General features: G+C 37.6%; 1 protein-coding gene across 2 annotated transcripts in view; it reads right to left on the bottom strand.

The window, feature by feature from the left end:
• Positions 1 to 2,688: 2,688 nt before the first annotated feature.
• The window catches only part of PKIB (cAMP-dependent protein kinase inhibitor beta), a 77,469-nt gene continuing 61,200 nt past the window's right edge, over positions 2,689 to 18,957 (bottom strand). For both annotated transcript variants that reach the window (XM_081094925.1, XM_081094926.1), the window contains exons 2-3: positions 7,358 to 7,534; positions 2,689 to 3,909 (exon numbers count right to left, since the gene is read on the bottom strand). In XM_081094925.1, coding sequence (XP_080951051.1) covers positions 3,842 to 3,909; positions 7,358 to 7,534 — 245 coding nt within the window. In that variant the 3' untranslated portion in view covers positions 2,689 to 3,841. The remainder of the gene's footprint in view (positions 3,910 to 7,357; positions 7,535 to 18,957) is intronic.

Genomic DNA, 18,957 nt, shown 5'->3' on the forward strand with positions numbered 1-18,957 from the left:
CAGATGGCTAGCTTGCAAGGCCAGACAGCAAAGTTTTTATCTTTTTCTATTATTCAAACTAAAAGTTATTTTATAGAATAAGAGACTGTCTAAAAATGACAGAGTTTACAGAACAAGGGACTATCTAACAATAGCAGAGAATTTCAAACAGCAGTTTTTATACAAGATGGAGGTTACTATGCTTCAGTACAAAACCAGCAACCGTTGACGAGGTGAGAGTGCACAAATGCCAAAAGAAATGATTCTTGATGTTTGTGATTCCACTGTCCAGTTATCCACAGTGCCTGGACCAGAATGGTCATCAGTTTGAAAACAGGCATTGACAAAAAAGTTTATTCACTTCTGTAGTTTCTTTTAAATTTTGAAAATGAACTGTATCTTAATACACTGACTTTATAATCATTTAAAATGTGTATACATTGTTTGGGACACCCTATATAATATTGTGTTATTAAACAACTCAGAAATATCATTTTAATGGCTAAAATATATTTTATTGAATATTAAATAAGTGCTTCACCTAAAATAGTACTTTTGATTAATTTATAAAGAAAAATTTGTATTTGAGAATTTAAAACAATCAGGTTCTTTGAAATCTACCCTTTTGTGTACATTAGATATAAATATAAACTTTATAAATAATAATCAGGAGGTGTTTTATATCACACAGATTATTAATTTCCTCTTTTAAAATACATTGTCAAAAATTTTTTAGGAGGAGAAACCAAGATGGCAGCATAGGTTAACGCCGGAGATTGCTGCCTCGAACAACCACTTCAAAAAACAACTAAAAGACAGAACGGACATCATCCAGAACCACAGGAAGGCTGGCTGAGTGGAAATTCTACAACTAGGAGGAAAGAGAATATCATACCCAGACTCAGAGGAGGCACAGTGCTGAAGTGAAATACTAAGGTGTGGAGTGCACGCGGAGCAGGCTGGCGGCGGAGGGCGCAGTTCTTGTTTTCAATCGGGAGGGAGTTTCAGACTCTGAGCTCCAGATCCGGGCGAGTTTCTAGGGACCCAGACTCAAACAGGAGAAGCGGGACTGTCTGGCTTCGGTCTGAACTCGAAGGCAGCTATCTCTCCAAGGTTTGCAGCCGTTGCTGGGACTCTGTGAGGCAGAGCCCCTAGGGATGGAACTGAGAGCAGCCATAACTGCTCACTCCGGCCCGCCCTGTAGATCCCCGGGGACCCGCCCCGCCCAAGCCCTGCACAGAGCCATTTGCCGGATAGCCTCAGGCAAGCGCTAGATTAGCACCGCCCTAGAGATCCAGCACAGAAGCTCTCCCACTGCAGACACAGCTGACTCTCATAGCCAGTTAGCCTGGAGGTCAAATCACCCCCGGTATTGCCGACAACAATCAAGGCTTAACTACAACAAGACTGCGCACAAAGACCACTAGGGGGTGCACCAAGAAAGCATAAAAAATGCGGAGACAAAGAAACAGGACAAAACTGTCAATGGAGGATATTGAGTTCAGAACCACACTTTTAAGGTCTCTTAAGAACTGTCTAGAAGCCGTCGATAAATGTAGTGAGATCCTCAAGAAATCTAATGAGACCCTCGATGTTATGATAAAGAACCAACTAGAAATTAAGCATACACGGACTGAAATAACGAATACTATACAGACTCCCGACAGCAGACCAGAGGAGCGCAAGAATCAAGGCAAAGATTTGAAATACGAAGAAGCAAAAAACACCCAACCAGAAAAGCAAAATGAAAAAAGAATCCGAAAATACGAAGATAGTGTAAGGAGCCTCTGGGACAGCTTCAAGCGTACCAACATCAGAATTATAGGGGTACCAGAAGAAGAGAGAGAGCAAGATATTGAAAACCTATTTGAAGAAATAATGACAGAAAACTTCCCCCACCTGGTGAAAGAAATAGACTTACAGGTCCAAGAAGCGCAGAGAACCCCAAACAAAAGGAATCCAAAGAGGACCACACCAAGACACATCATAATTAAAATGCCAAGAGCAAAAGACAAAGAGAGAATCTTAAAAGCAGCAAGAGAAACAAACTCAGTTACCTACAAGGGAATACCCATACGACTGTCAGCTGATTTCTCAACAGAAACTTTGCAGGCCAGAAGGGAATGGCAAGAAATATTCAAAGTGATGAATACCAAGAACCTACAACCAAGATTACTTTATCCAGCAAAGCTATCATTCAGAACTGAAGGTCAGATAAAGAGCTTCACAGATAAGGAAAAGCTAAAGGAGTTCATCACCACCAAACCAGTATTATATGAAATGCTGAAAGGTATTCTTTAAGAAGAGGAAGAAGAAGAAAAAGGTAAAGATAAAAATTTTGAACAACAAACATGCATCTATCAACAAGTGAATCTAAGAATCAAGTGAACAAATAATCTGGTGATCATAATAGAATCAGGGACATAGAAAGGGAATGGACTGACTATTCTTGGGGGGGAAAGGGGTGTGGGAGATGCGGGAAGAGACTGGACAAAAATCGTGCACCTATGGATGAGGACAGTGGGTGGGGAGTGAGGGCGGAGGGTGGGGCGGGAACTGGGAGGAGGGGAGTTATGGGGGGAAAAAAGAGGAACAAATGTAATAATCTGAACAATAATAATTTAATTAAAGAAAAAAAAATTTTTTAAAAATGTGTTGTCATTTTTCACCTGGTATACTTTAGGAGATAAAAATGAAGGAGACTTGTGTGGGTAACAGATTTAACAGTGAAAGAGTTTATTTGATTACTGTATACAGACATGGCCTAAGTTACAATCAAATAAGGTAAAACTGCATGCATATATATCTGAAAATAAAAATAATTTATTGGTAATTTTTTTAAAAATTCAGAATTCTATCCTTTTCCTAAAATGTCTAATAAATCAACATTTACTAAGGCTTTGGTTTTGTTTATTTTAAAACATACTTAAATATATATTAAAAGCAAGTATTTTGCTATTTATACCCACCTCATTCTTCAAATATTTAAGTGCCTACTCTGATGTTACCTACTTTAGGAAAGATATAAAAATTAAAGTCTGAGGAAATTACTTTAGAAACAAGTCATATATACACAAAAGCCCTAAGAATAAGAAAAGACTATAAAGCAAGTAATAAAGTGTGTTTGCATAATTCACATTGAATAAAAACATACACATACACACACCAAGTTAAGGAAGATAATAAAATTCATTTAATAGGCATATTACATATAAACAATTGATCACAAATTTTGCATCTTAAGAGTCCACATGAAAAATCACAGTATGCATAGACTAGAAGCAATGTATATCAGACAAAAACATCCTGGAAATGTTTAGATTGTCAAGGTTTTACATTTTTCCTCTAAATATTTTTTAGGGTTTGGGACCAAAAAAAATATAGTTAAAAGCATTCTATCCTTGTGGTTTGACCTATTATTCCTTCTTACCAAAACAAACCACCAACCAAACAAAAAAAGCCCACCATAAATTCCTCCAAATTCCATACATTAGTGGTGTTTGGTTTAAATGTTTTATCTACTACCATAAAAACAGAATTAAAACCACATCTGGCTAAATAAATCTAAGAGAACAGTGGATTTTGTTGGATTAATAGACAATGATATGTATTTAAATGACCATACATTCTTAATCTTTTCCTTGGGTGCAATTTGGATGTAATCTGCCTTTTAATAACCTATAGTGGACATCATGGTTGCAATCCAAGTGAGTAGCATCACAACAAAATTATCTAGTACACACATGTTGCTTAGGGCTGCAATGTTACCATGGTTACTACCAGACCAAACATCTCAGGAAAGCAGAACCACTGAAGTCTTTCACCTTGCAGAAATTCAGCACTCTTGATAGGTTATAAGCCTTCATTTTCCTTCATTTGGGGGCTTTTCCGATTGGTCTTGTGTTTTTCCTTCATCTTTCTTTTTTACATCTAAAAAATAAATAAAAAAATTTTCATTCATATATGTAATATGTTAAGATTTTCCTTTATGCACCCTAGTCATTTTCTACTTGATTAAGACATACTTTGCCATCAGTCCAGACATGAAAACTACACAAAGAAAAGTCAGACCCCAACTTTTTTCTTTGATTAGCAACTGGAAACTATTAATTTTTAAACACTTAATAATATCTGTACTTAGCTAACTAAAAAGAAAATAGGCCTTAAATCCAGTTACTTATAGCTCTGTTAATAAAACATTGCCTATGCCATCTACCTCTGTAGATGTGTTTCCTTTTGTGTATTCTTTAACATCTAGTGACTGTATTTTTAGTACTTTACATTTCTTAGTTGATGCCCTTGACTTTATTTCAAAATGATTTAACTAATCATATAAAAATAGTAGCAATATTTTTTCAGATAATAGTTTCTCTAGTGACCAGAATATAAAACGATGAAGACTACTAACTCTCTTCCAGTATATTAGCTTTCTTTACCTTAACTGAGTAATGTCAACATGTATTTTGGTGTGTTTGTGTTTATAAACTTTAATTAGACCTTTTATATTAACAAGTAACTTCTCTACCTCATTAGCTGGGGATGCCCAGTCAACAGCTACATCATGTTCTGATAATCATACAGTTGTCCCCCCCTTATCCACGGTTTTGCTTTCTGCGGTTTTAGTTACCATGGCCCAAAAATATTAAATGGAAAATTCCAGATATAAACATTCACAAGTTTTAAATTGCACACTGTTCTGAGTAGTTGTGAGGAAATCTCCTGTCATCCTGCTCCGGTCCACCTGGGACATGATTCATCCCTTTGTCCAGTGTCTCCAGGCTAAACATACATGCTTCCCACCCACTGGTTATGTGGTAGCTGTCTTGGTTATCAGCTGGACTGTTGCAATTTTGCAGTGTTTGTGTTTAAGTGACACTTATTTTAGTTAAAATGGCCCCGAAGCCATTCCCATAATTCTATTCCAGTATATTGTTGTAATTGTTTTATTTTATTACAGTCATTGTTGTTATTGTTACTGTGCCTCATTTATAATTTAAACTTTACCATAGGTATGAATATTTAGGAGAAAACATAGTATATGCAGGGTTTGGTAATATCTGTGGCTTCAGGCATCTACTGGGAGTCTGAGAAGATATCCCCTGTGGATAAGGGAGGTCTATTGTATATGGCATTTTCAAACTTAAAAAGCCAAAAAAACATATTTACTTTATTTCTTCCATCTTTTTTTTCATCTTATGTGTATACTTTTTAAACAAAGATTTTTTTTTTTTTATTTAGAGGTGAGAGAGGAAGGAAGAGGGAGAGAGAGAAACATCCATCTAGGAGGGAAACATCAATCGGCTGCCTCCTGATTGAGCCAGAAACCAGGGAATGTGCAACCAGCAACCTTTCCATGCACAGAAGGACACCCAACCAGCTGAGCCACACTGGCCAGGGCTTATGTGTATACTTCGTAGCTTTTACTTGTAGTGTCCCATATGAGAAATGCAATGACCTTTGGAAAAAGGTGAGGTAACCATGGGACTCCAGGATCTGTCCACAGCACCTGGCCTAACAATGGCATGTTTATTTCATGGGGATCAAACCAGAAACATTTGTAAGTTTACCAGGTAGTAAATAACCTCCTGAGGCAAAGAACTCAGAGCCTTCTCTGGGGCTCCCATCAATGGGGTAGATGTGAAGAAGCTTCCAGCTCTCTCATTCTTCACTGTCACCAGGAATACATTTCTACACACACACACACACACACACACACACACACACACACACACACGTCTACCGTGACATCTAAAATGGGATGACCCACCAATTCCACTTCTGGAAATATATCCGAAGAAACCTGAAACACCTATTTGAAAGAATATATGCACACTTATGTTCACTGCAGTGCTATTAACAATAGTGAGGATTTGGAAGCAGACTAAGTGCCCATCAGTAGGTGATTGGGTAAAAAAGCTGTGGCACATTTCCACAATGGAATATGACATGGCTGTGAAAAGAAAGAAATCTTACCTTTTGTGATAGCATAGATGGGCCTGGAGGGCATTATACTAAGTGAAATAAGCCAGTCAGAGAAAGACAAGTACCATATGATTTCATTTCATATGTGGAATCTAATGAACAAAATTAAACTAACCAAGAAAATGAAAATACAAGCATAGATCCAGAGAACATACTGACAGCTGTCAGAGGGTGGTAGGGGAGCTGGGTAAAAAAGGTGAAGAGATTAAAAAGAAGAAAAAAAACACACATAGACACAGACCACAGTGTGGTGACAGCAAAAGAGGGTATAGGGGGGAACAAATGGTGGCAGAAAGAGATTTTGATTTGATTAGTGAGCACCAATTCTGTATGCAGATGATGTCCTATTGAATTGTACACTTGAAACCTGCATGGTTTTTATTAACCAATGTCACCCCAATAAATTCAATTTAAAAAAGAAATAAAAAAAATGGGGCACATGACACAGGCATTTTGGTAATGACTTGGAACTGAAATTATCTTTAACTTCTTTGAATGTTTTCAAATGAAGGGACTTTTAAAGACCTTTATTGATATTATTATTATATTTAGTCTCAGAAAAATGAACTCTGCAAAAGCTAGATGGGCTGTATGTAAGCCATGGGGAGAAAGACTCAAGATTTTCCTTCATTTGCTTGACAGCTCTTTTTTTTTTTTTCTTAATTCAACTACTGGTTGAAGTCTAATCACCTTTTATACAAATGCCTTAAAGATCTCATCTCTAGTTGATAATAAACATCCTCTAAGAGAAATAGCTAAGCTTATGGAATACTGCAGTGAGCCTGGCCGGGGTGACTTAGTCAGTGGTTGAGTGTTGACCTATGAGCCAGGAGGTCAAGGTTCTATTCCCGGTCGGGCACATGCCCTGGTTGCGGGCTGGATCCCCAGTGTGGGGTGTTCAGGAAGCAGCCAATCAATGATTCTCTGTCATTATCGATGTTTCCATCTCTCTCTCCCTCTCCCTTTCTCTCTGAAATCAATAAACATATATTTTAAAAAAATTAGTGCAGTGTAGCAGAGGCTACTAAAGTGATTTGTCAGTGGGTGGCAGAAGAGAAATTATGTTCTTTCTGAGAACTTCTCAATCAATTTTGTAATCTCCTTGAGGGAAAGGATAATATGTGCTGTCCTTTTACTCCCAATCACCAGCTCTGTGTATGACAATACACACCCAATGAATACATAAATGCTCAGTTTCCACATACAAAACACCAGGAGACAAAAAGATGAAACTGTCCACTTTCGGAAAGCCTGAAAAATCTACTTAACCATAAACACAAAAGATGAAAGGTTTTAGTAAACAGTAGGAGAAACCAGTACTTAACAGGGAGACTTGCAGAGGAAAGAATTGCTTCAGAGAGAAGTGCTGCTGAATTTAAGAGAAATTTACTGTTACCTTCCTTTATGGAGAGGGTCTCCAGTTTGACGGGTAACTCGGAAGTCCCACCTGTCCCTTCTGAACCTTGGATGTCTGGGACGGCATTCCGGCGGCCTGCCCTTGCTGAAGATGCAAAATTGTCGACCCCAAGCTCCAAATCAGTCATTTCCGGCGAATCTGTCCTCATAGCAACATCTACAAATAGAATGTGCACGTGAAGAGGATGTGCCTATTCCAAGGTAAACACTCACAATGGTGGCTGGAAGGCATGGCTTGCTGAAAAACACAAGCTTGGGAATCTCATGGTTGCTCACACCCTGCATCTATGTCTACTGTTCTGGTCCCAGAGTTTCCATCTGCACAGAGTAGAGCAGGAAGTTCTCAGTGTGAGCCAGATTGCTAAAAATAACCCCCAAGCCAAAAGAGCCACTTGCATGTTTTAGGGTGCAGCAATCTCTTGCCTTTTGTTCTGCTTTTCTATGGCAGGATCAGCCAAAGGGGGCTGGGAAGGAAATGAACACTGACTTGTTTGGCCACTCCCAAACAGACTCTGCCTGCCAGGATCTGCTTTGAGTGTTTGTTCAGCCTAAAACCAAATCACTATAATCTGTGAGGAGCAAACAAAATACACGCTGTTCCTACTCTTTAGAAATAAGAAATTCAACTTTATCTCAAAGGCTCCCTCTCCACCCCCCCAGGGACAGCTGTGTATTTCTCTCTGTGCTCTTCTCAGACCTAATTTTCAATGTCGCATGTTCTGTTGGGGAGGGTAGGACTCGTTTGATCTTTTCTTGCCTTCAAATGGACACGATAATTCCCAGCGCTTTCCTAAAGCATCCTTCACCTTGCCAGCAATTGTCGGTCTCTACGAAAAGGATCTCAAGAGATCACTCACTATACAGAGAGAGAGGTAGCCGATACCTCTTATTCTAAAACTATTTCATATAATGTTTTCTTTTTTCACCTTTAAAAAATGTTTAATTACAGTTGACATACAATAATATATTAGTTCATGGTGTACAACCACATGATTATCTATTTATATAAGTTATGAAGTGATCCCCAATAAGTCTAGTATTCATCTGACACCATATATAGTTATTACAATATTGACTATATTTCCTATGCTGTACTTTACATCCCCGTGACTATTCTGTAACCTCAATTTGTACTTCTTAATCCCTTCTCCTTTTTCACCCATCCCCCTGCCCCCAACTCTCCTCCCCTCTGGCAACCATTAAAATGTTCTCTGTATCGTATGATGCTTCCTAATGAATCTATCCTAAGAAGTCAACACCGAACAGTAATGCAAATACAGCAGGAGCAGGAACAAGCATTTACTGAGAAGCTATTAAATGTTAGGCCCTCAGCTAGGCATTGAGAGTACAGAGGAATGACACCTTCTCTGTTTTTAGGGGACTTGTACTCTCAAAGGGAAGAAAGAAGGTAACCATGCAAGCACATAACAACACAGAATGTGCAGAGTATCAACCAAAGGATGGAGATAATCATCACTTGTGGCTCTTGAGGGTAGAAATTTGTGAACATTGGCCTATATACACAAAGCAAATTAAACTTTTCATGAAGAGAGCCCTTTCCAATCAGTGAGCGTCAGTTCAGGAAATGCTAAAAATGAAGGGAAACAGTCACACAATATGTGCATTTGATATTAAAAACACAACTCTTTGGGGCCCATAGCATGCACATTGAGTTTAGTGTTGGCCTGGGGAATCCAGGATTAACTAGGCTACTTCTCCAGACAGTTTCATTTTTCTAGGAATTAGGGAAAATTTGAGAACAATGCTAGAATTTAAGACACAATTTTGAGCTCAATTAGACTTCTAATTGTTTAATATTTGCCAACTGTCTGGCATTGAAAGACAGTACAGGTTAATGTAAAGAGCACTGGACTATTATTCAAAAAAAACATTCCTGGCTTACAAAGTTATATTGGTTAATCCATTTAATTTCTCTGAGTCACTATAAAAAAAAAAATGGCCTGGCTCATTCAGAGAATTCTTGCAGAAAAACTAACGAGATAAAGGGCATAGAAACTCTTTGCAACTACAAAACCATCTGGTTGATTACTGGCATCATTGCTCATGTCTCACTAAGTTTTATTTACGATACCAATCTCCTGTGTGCCCACTTTAATGCTAACAAGAAATATCTTCTGCCTGGAAAACCTCCTAAGTTTTCTAAGAGGGAAACCAGCATTTATTCAACACTGCATGAACATTTTCATGTCTATTATTCTCACTTAAACCTCCCACTAACCCTACGAGGTAGTGAGGAATCACCCTCACTATGGGGATGTGGAAACTGGAGCACAGGGAGGTTAAGTGACTTATTTAGAGTTGCACAGATGCTAATCTAGCATCTAGTTTCAGCTTACACTGAAAGAGGACGATGTGGGTTACCACAAAATTAGCTTTCCAAGTCTCTGAGATATGTATAAACAGCTCTCACCACTGATGTTTCTCTCTCTCCCTCTCCCTTCCTCTCTGAAATCAAGAAAATTATATATTACAAAATTAAAGATAATGACAAATATAAAAAATTAAGATGAATAATTATATACTATATAATTTATGTTAAATAAAAATGGGTAGACTCTTTTCAGCAAAAGGGGATATGTTAAAGGAATCCTGAGTTAGCATTTGTGCATTGAAAGAAAACTTCCTAAAGGTGGCTGGGAATAGGTCATCCACACGGAAGAAGGGATGCTGGCCTCCAAGTTGATGTCAAGGTTTCGTTGCTGCTGGCTGCTATTTTGGAAGTTTTTGCTTTTGCCTTTATTATTTTTCTAAATTAGTCCTTTTTTTTATAAATTGATGCTAGAAAACAAGCTCATCACAAAACCAAATGTTTGTCAACGTTAACTCACTAACTACCCTTTTTAGATAAAAAACAGAACTGGACGTGCAGGGAGGCCAAGCCACAGGCCCATTTCTCTGGAGCTTGCCTGGGTCATCTCCCAACTCCCACTTGGCACCGTCTTCCTCTGAGAGCCACACGGACAGAGTGGCCAGGATGCCATGCTCCACCACGAGACGAGCACTTCTGCCAGCCCAGTCCCACGGGGCTGTGGGGAGGAAGCCCCTACAGTGACAGGCACTTGACCTTCCTGACAGAAGGTGTCTGTGATTTAGAGGTCACTGACCCGGCATTGGAACCCACAGGGTGATTCTAAACTGAGCTCTTTTCATGACAAGGAGGCTTATCACAGCATCAAAAATAATCTGAAAGCCCATGAAGGAAAAATGAGTCTGAAAAAGCTGTATGGATTCTATTACCTGCTGTTGTAAGGAATGTAGTAAATCCAATTAGATCTATCACAGAGATGTGTCTTTGACACCTTGTAAAACAAAGCAAATTTTAAAAAAAGTAATATTTACAGTGTGTGTGGGGGGGTCATGAATATAATGTAATTTCAACTTTGTAAAAAGAATAAAAATCCTAGTTGGGAATGTGAGAACAAGGAGAATATTAACAATTTTTCAGTACCTCTTTATATATTTTAGCTTGTAATAATGAGCATATGTTACTTTTTTGTGATTTCAAAGAATTAAAACATTTACCTGGCAAAATTATGGAAACACAGATATTCTAGCACAGAAAGGTTCTATAAATAACATTTTGGCAATTTAACAAAAAATAGCGTATCTCTAAAAGCTTCTCTGTCCTCCAAATACTCATCTTGTCTGTTATTATCCTATGCAGCCGTAATTGCCTATGCTTGACTTTTTTTAAAGGGATGATATATATGTAAATGAGACTTGCTCTCTTCAAATGCTTTGTGACATTGAAAAAGTATATAGCATATAGAAAGATGAGGAAACACTGATAAGAAAAACAAAATAGAGATAACTTGCAGGTTCTTGTAATTTTCCTGGCTTAAAAAGCTATGTTTGTTTGCTAACCAAGGCAGCTGACTCACTGACAACTCTTCCCTTTTCTTCTACAGAATTAGCAGAGAAATTTGGATGAGTTCTGCTTTGTCAACTGCGGCTGATTACAGGAGCTGAAACCACTTGGACATTTGGAGATTTTGCAGAAGACCTTGGATGCCCACAGCAAGGTAATGTGATTTACATCACCTGGGACAAACTTCCACCTCTATTGAAATACACAAATTTTAGAATGGCTTAACAAAACACCACTACACAGGCATGTTTACACACACATTCCAGCATCTTCTCAGTGTCTGAAAAAATGAAAATGCTATGGCTGCACCACTGAAGAAGACAAAGATGGTTAAGCTAAATGGAGCACTGGAGGAATATATATATATATATACTAGAGGCCGAGTGCACGAAATTCATGCACTGGGAGGGTCCCTCGCGGCTGCCAGCTGCTGGCTGGGTACTCCCTCCCTTCCCTGGCCACCTGCCGCAGTCGCTGGCCAGGGCCTCACACCCTTCCCCTGGCCATCCCACCCCCTGGTAGAACCCTGGAAGAACTCCAGTAGAGGGGACAATTTGCATACTACGCTTTTATTACATAGGATTTTAAAATCACTAGTCAGCTCTCAGTGGGCTCAAAAGAGCCTGCTAAGAAAAGTGTGTTATTAAGTGATAAGCATACTTATAAACAAACAGAAGGGATTGCAAGCTCTTTCCTTCCCAACAGAGACAGCCAATCCTTTGGGCTCACACCCATTCTTTTCTGAAGCTTTCTTACTTGAAGCGACGACTGTGAGGAAGTGGATACCGCTTTTCTTACTCTGGATCCATATCACGTATCTCATCTCCCACAATGAAATCATTACTTATTCTGCATGTAGAACTGGAAATAAACTTCTGACCCGCTAAATTCTCTGGGGGTTTGAGTCAGGCTATCTGAAAAAACACTAAAGTAACAGATAAAGAAGGAAGAACATGCATCTTGGAAAGTCAGTGTTCCTCGTGGCCAAAAGATAGAGAAAGAGCCGAAACCGGTTTGGCTCAGTGGATAGAGCATTGGCCTGCAGACTGAAAGGTCCTGGGTTCGATTCCGGTCAAGGGCATGTGCCTGGGTTGCGGGCATATCCCCGGTGGGAGATGTGCAGGAGGCGGCTGATGATGTTTCTCCCTCATCGATGTTTCTAACTCTCTATCTCTATCCCTTCCTCTCTGTAAAAAATCAATAAAAATATATATATATATATATATATATATATATATATATATATATATATATATATAAAGATAGAGAAAGAATAGAGACATACATGGGTCTAGGCTGATAACTGCTTCTCCCGCTTTTAATATCTTAACACTGTATGCTATGTTTTTTTTAGTTCTCTGCCTACAGATCATTCTTCTGAATGATCTTCTCTTTAGAACATACAAACCTCTTCCAAACAAACAAACAAAAAAACTATAAAAATTGCCTCTTAATATGGACGGACAGAAGCAGATAATTACTTACTTATTCAGTCACCATGTATCGAGCTCCTATGAAATTAAGTGCCAGGCCTGTGCTAGGCTCACAAGCTGCAAAGAGGAACGCACAGTGTGGTGAGATCAAACACACTGTGATCTTTTCAATGACCTTTTTTGAACTCAAAACCTATTCTTTGCAAATCAAGTAAAAGTATTCACTCTAAAATGTGAGTCCTTTAACACAACTCTTATTCACTTAAGTAGCGAGGCCATTTTAGGCTAAATAGAGCTTACATAGAATGTGTGTACACCTATAGAAATTAGTTTTTTAATATGGATACCTTCCTCTTTTTAAAAATCCCTTCATATATGGCATTGCTGTGCTTCAAGCATAAGCCAAAGGAAATCCTACCTTTTTTCTGTTGGTTGACCCACCTATTTTTTTTCAAGCTTAGGTTCTTGCTTGGTAATTTAAACAGACCCTTCAATATATAATTGGTAGATACAAGGAGGTGATTTTTACCACAGAAAGTTTTTGACAGCTTAGACTTATAAAATTCAAAATGCAAAGCCAATTGATTTTCCCATAATCTTCCAGGTAAAGTAATGAACAAATCTGAATATCTTCCCAGCACAATGACACTTGTTATACTAAGATAAGGCACTCAGAATAACAATATGGATAAAGATGAGAAAAAGATTAACTGCATTATGCTATGCAACCCCCTTGAGTATGAGGGTCACACTTAACTGGTCATCCTGCTAGAAAAACTTCTTTAATCCACACCCTCCATAAAGAATTGCTGGCAGATAGGCTGTCACAGGGCTTCCTTGACCTCTTGCAACTCCCCTAAAGGACCACAAAACTTTCCCCATTATTGCAGGATTTTTAATTTGAAAGGACCCTATAGTGCAACCGTCCAGACCCTAATACTTAAGGGATACATTAATGTAGCACAGCCAGTTTGTGTTAAAGTTTTTCCCAAGTTCCCACAGCACTCTTTCCACCATGAGCATGACTCACCCTGCTCAATCTCCAAATTTATTAGTACATTATCTTGGTGTGTGTGTGTGTGTGTGTGTGTGCATGTGTGTGTCTGTGTGTGTATGCACGCAGTGGGTGGTCTCCAGAATACAGAGTAATATTTTCAATTTTCCTTTAAATGAACATAATTCTAAATGGCTAAAAGCCATAGAAAGCATCCTTCCTACTTACATCTTACATAGTTTTGCCCTTTTACCCTCCACCTTTTCATTTCTATCTTTCTGAGCATCAGAATTGAGAGGAGTTGGCATGGATTAGAAGGAGCCATTCTCACCCCGCCCCCCTCACCTACCTGAAGCCCTTCCTGTTTGAGAACGTTCCTCCAGTCTCATTTATTCCTCACGTTATCCTTTCCCATCATTGACTCCATTACCCTGTGTTCTTATTTTATTAAGCTCCTGGAGCTTAAGTAAGGAAGTATTTGGATTTAACTCAAAAAGTACTCAACACTAACTCTGCAGAACACGGTGCTAGTTACTATGGAATTAGCCACAATAAGAAAGAACCTCCCTGCCTCAACTGCACAACTGGGAAGGCTGTGTGCCAGGCAGCTCCTCACAGCACAGAGGAGGGAGTGGTTAAGTCCGCGGGGAAATGGGGCAGGGCTGCCCGGGGAACATGGCATTAGAGTGGGTCCCAGAGAAGGAGTAAGCAAATTCCAGGGAGAACTGCCCTCAATCCATCCATTTCTCTCATCTCTGCCCTTTTCCAACTGTTTAGGACACAGTGCTCCTAAAGTTCAAAGAAACTCAAATATTCTCCAAGCTCACAAAAGCCCAAGAACTGAGTTTGCACTAGCAAGAAAAAGCTACAATTTTGAGGCTCATGTGGTTTGCTTACACCCTTCCCATCTCACAATGAACACAGCCTGTCTATGCAGGGGGATTTAAACACAAGACCTGAGAGGTTGGTTCCTTTTTTATGAGACGGTGGTTTTAAAATGACATCAGTAGGAAGGAGAGAAGGGGAAGTTAACTCTGACCAACATGGTCACGCTAGAAATGTCTCTGTCTGGTACATGGACTTTATATTCATAGATAACATAATGGTAGAATAACACCATATTTAAAATACAACATTATATTTTACAGTGAACTGTTTTTAATTAAAAACTGTATGTCCCACACCATACATCGTTATCACCGTGGATGGTGTCATGCATGGTGTCAGGTGGGTACTAGACTTATTGGGGTGACCACTTTGAGTTATATAAATGTCTAATCACTGTTTTACACCTGAAAGTAATAAATACTGTATTTTATTGTCAATTGTACTGGAAAAATAATAATTTAAAAAAAAACTGTATGTTTCATTTGACCACCATCTCCTTGAGCTAAGTATAACTACAGGTTCTTTTCAAAGCCTCTAGACTTGTGTATATTCAGAAGAAAAGTTTTCAAGTGAAGAGGTCAAAGCAGAGAGTTGAGCAGTGAGATTACTGAACTACAGCAACACAGCTTTAGATGACAGCCTTTAATTAGTCCTCATGTGTGTTCAACAGTCTACATGGATGGAGCAACAGGTAGTCAGGTTGACTGAAAGTGAACGTTCCTGAAGTTGGACCCTGCATTGCCTTCTAACAGACTTGTGATCTTTCTGTTCCAATGCGATCTCTCTGTTAATTAAGTTCCACATTTATTTGCTATCACTTCATTAGATCTTCAAAATGCAATCTTTTCCAGACCAAGGCAATTCTAAATTTTAAATGAAAGCTTTGAAAAAAAAGTTTTCTGAAAAACTAATATTTCAGGGTAACATGCTATGTAAAATATACACAACCATAGGCCAAATGCAATGACAAAAGTACGGGACATGGCTGAGAACTGAAATCATTCACAAACATTTCCTTAGTTAAATTGGATAAAGTTAATGTACAGGTAAGATGCAGTAGGAACACAAAAGACTGTGTACCCCTTAAAAGGTTCCAGTATGTCTTTTTTCCTTATATTTCATTAATTTAAAGAAAAATTCTTTGGGATATCCCTTAGTCCCTCTTTTGAATGGATTTAATTTTCATCATTTTTTTCCTTTCAGCTGAGAAAAGGGGGGAAATGATTGAGCCTTTCTAGCTCTGATTTGTTTTCTAAGTTCTCTTCAGTACTTTCTTTTCCTTTGAAGAAAAGAAATCATTTTAGTGTTTCGTCAAGCACAAAATTCATTTAAAATTACAGTAGCAAATATTTTAAGGTTGTTTTGAGGTTCTTCTGGGTCATATAGGTAAAAATACTCCCAACCAAACAAAAAATAAGGTCAGAGAGAAAAGACATTGAAATATTTTTGTTCAGCAGATGATATATATTGGTATTAACCTATAATTAAGTTAATCAAAGTGAAATTATTGATATGAATGCATTTACTTTGTACAAATTCCTTTTGTAAAAATAAGAAATTCTGTTACTGTATTAATAGTACATCTATTACATAAATTGAATAGAAAAAAGAGACACAATAAAAATGATATATAAAATATATTCAACAGACATAACATAAAAAAGTTCAAAATAAGAGTATACATATATTAATTTTAAAAATATATGAACAGAAAAACATGGTAAGGGGAATATACCAAAATTTTAACAGTAGTTATTTCTTGGTAGTGTTATTATAGATTATTTATATTTTCTTCTCTGACCTTTATTGTGTCTTTCAAATTCCTATAATAAAGACTTTTACATATAAAAACAGCATAAACATGTGTTGAGTACATACTGTCTAAAGCACTTTAACGAGAATTAGCTCATGTGATTCTCTACCTTGGGGAAGTCATTACTATCTTCATTTTAAACGTGAGGACACTGAGGGTGATAAATATGAAATGGTTTGGCTAAAGCAACCCAGTTAGTAAGTGACAGAGACATGACCAGAACCCATTTCATCTGATCTCATTGATTGCTCTTTCTGGCATACCTCACCAAATATCTGTTGAAAAAAGACTCAGTCTTGATTCAACTAATTTTTAGTAGCTCTACTACATCCTTCACTCTGCCAGATAGTAGAGAAATAGTGCCAAATAAGACTAAACATATGATGGACATAGTAGGGAAACACAAAATTGTGTGACCTAATGGTACAAATGAAATACATGCATATTAAAGGAAGTCTAAAAATAGGAGTCAACATATGATATATTCAAATAAGTATTATAAATAAAAATGCTATAAAATGTAGAAGGAGTTACTGAATTTGGGAGCAATTAAGAGAGACTTCATAGAAGCTGTAGAACACATATTGGGCCTTAATATTTGGAAGGGAGTTATACAAGTAAGAAAGATTTATACATCCAAATGTGGATGAGCATCATCCAATCCACTAAAGGCCTGAATAGAAGAAAAAAAAAGGTTGAATTTGCTCTCTCTGCCTGTCTAAGAACTAGAGCATTGGTCTTCTGGTGCCTTTGGACTCAAAACAATATCACCAGATCTGTTTCTCAGGCCTTTAGATTTGGAAGAGAATTATACTATTGGCTCTCCTGGGTCTCCAGCTTGCTGACTGCAGATCTTGGGACTTCTTAGTCTCCACCATAGCTTGAGCTAATTCCTTATAGTAGATAAATATATATCCTATTGGTTCTGTTTCTCTGGAGCACCCTAATACACTGAGATATAATTGTCATTTTTAATGCTTTATAGAGGGTGTTTTTTTTTTCTGGTATATTTTGAGGATTTAATATCTTTGGTGTTTCTGAATGTCATTACAAGGTACCTGGATACCTGTATTTTTCTTCTTCTTAGTATTTGTTAGGATTCCTAAATTTGAGATTTTAATCAATTCTGGAAAATTCTCAGGTATTATTTCTTTGAATATTACTTTCTATCCTTTCCACTATTACTTCATTAGAAATTCCAATTAGACATATGAGATAAATACTCTCATTCTATTGACCATGTCTCTCAACCTTTCTTTCATATTTCCCATCTCTTTGTCTCTCTGTAATGCATTGTGTATAATGTCTTCAGATCTATCTCCCTATTCACTAGTTCTCTCTTCATCTGTGTCTAATCTGCTCCATATGGTATACATCAACTTTATATTTCTAATTATGTTTTTCATTTCTAGACAATTTGGCTCTTTTTCAAGTCTACCTCATTGTATATAGTATCTAATTCTTTAGTCATACATAATTAAAATACCCTCACTCATTCTTTCCAAATATATTAAGCCTATGTGTTTAAATTTCATATAATTCCAACATGTGAATTCTTTATAGTCTGATTCTCTTGTTTATTGTTTCTGTAAAATATCTCTCATGGTAGCTTATTTCCTTGAATTTTTAAATAAATATATTTTGAGTTGTGAGCTTATGTTTTTTTAAACTTCCTTGAAGTTACTTGAGATCTGAGATAAAGTGTTCTCCTCTACACGAGCTCTGAATTTGCCTCTACTGGGTGTCTGGGACCACTACCAAATTGATTAGCTTTAAATTCTTAACATGAAATTATTCAGACTACACAGACTGTAGTTTCAAACATTTGAGGTTCTACTTCTGGTAATAAATGATGAGTAGAGCCTTTTTCCCCCCTTTCTACCCAAGGCCAGGCCAAAATAGCAAAAAAACAAACAAAAACAAAATCCTTGCTGTTTTTCTTTGAAGGTTAGGGTTTTGCCATAATATCCTTTGGCTGAATATGTCACTCTTCAGCATTCTATGTCTTATGCTGACTCCCTATCTTGAGTGGGTCCTAACTTTCTTCCTTGTCCCAAGAATATGACTCTTTAAGACAGTGGTTCTGAGACATTAGGGAACTCAGGGAAGCCTCTGAGTGCAGCACTCACCTGCCTCTAGATTTTGGATTTCTTGTTTTCCTGGGCTTATGCAGTATTCTCTTAGTTATTTGCCAATACAGACATTCATTTTAAAAGAGTTTTGAAAATACGTTATCCTACATTTTAGTGTGTTGTGCACTAGAGCTTTTTAAAGGACAATACATTTTCATTTTCCATAGTGCCAGAAAAGGAAGTTCTAGCTAAGGTTCAATACTGTTGTATCTGAGACTCAAGCTATCCGTTTCCTTGAGTCACAGAAAACAATGTGCAGTAATGTAACTGCATTATTCTTTAACAGAACTTATTTCAACTCACAGAGCCCCATTTTTCCTTCATAGAAAAAACCAGTCTTGTGATTCAAAGCAAAATCATTCACTTCCACTTTAATCCACAAGAGTCATTCCTCCCTGTAGAGAAAAGCCTACAATTAGGGTGCAATATTA

This window comes from Myotis nattereri, assembly GCF_964212035.1.
Source record: "Myotis nattereri genome assembly, chromosome: 6".
In the NCBI taxonomy this organism is placed as follows: domain Eukaryota; kingdom Metazoa; phylum Chordata; class Mammalia; order Chiroptera; family Vespertilionidae; genus Myotis; species Myotis nattereri.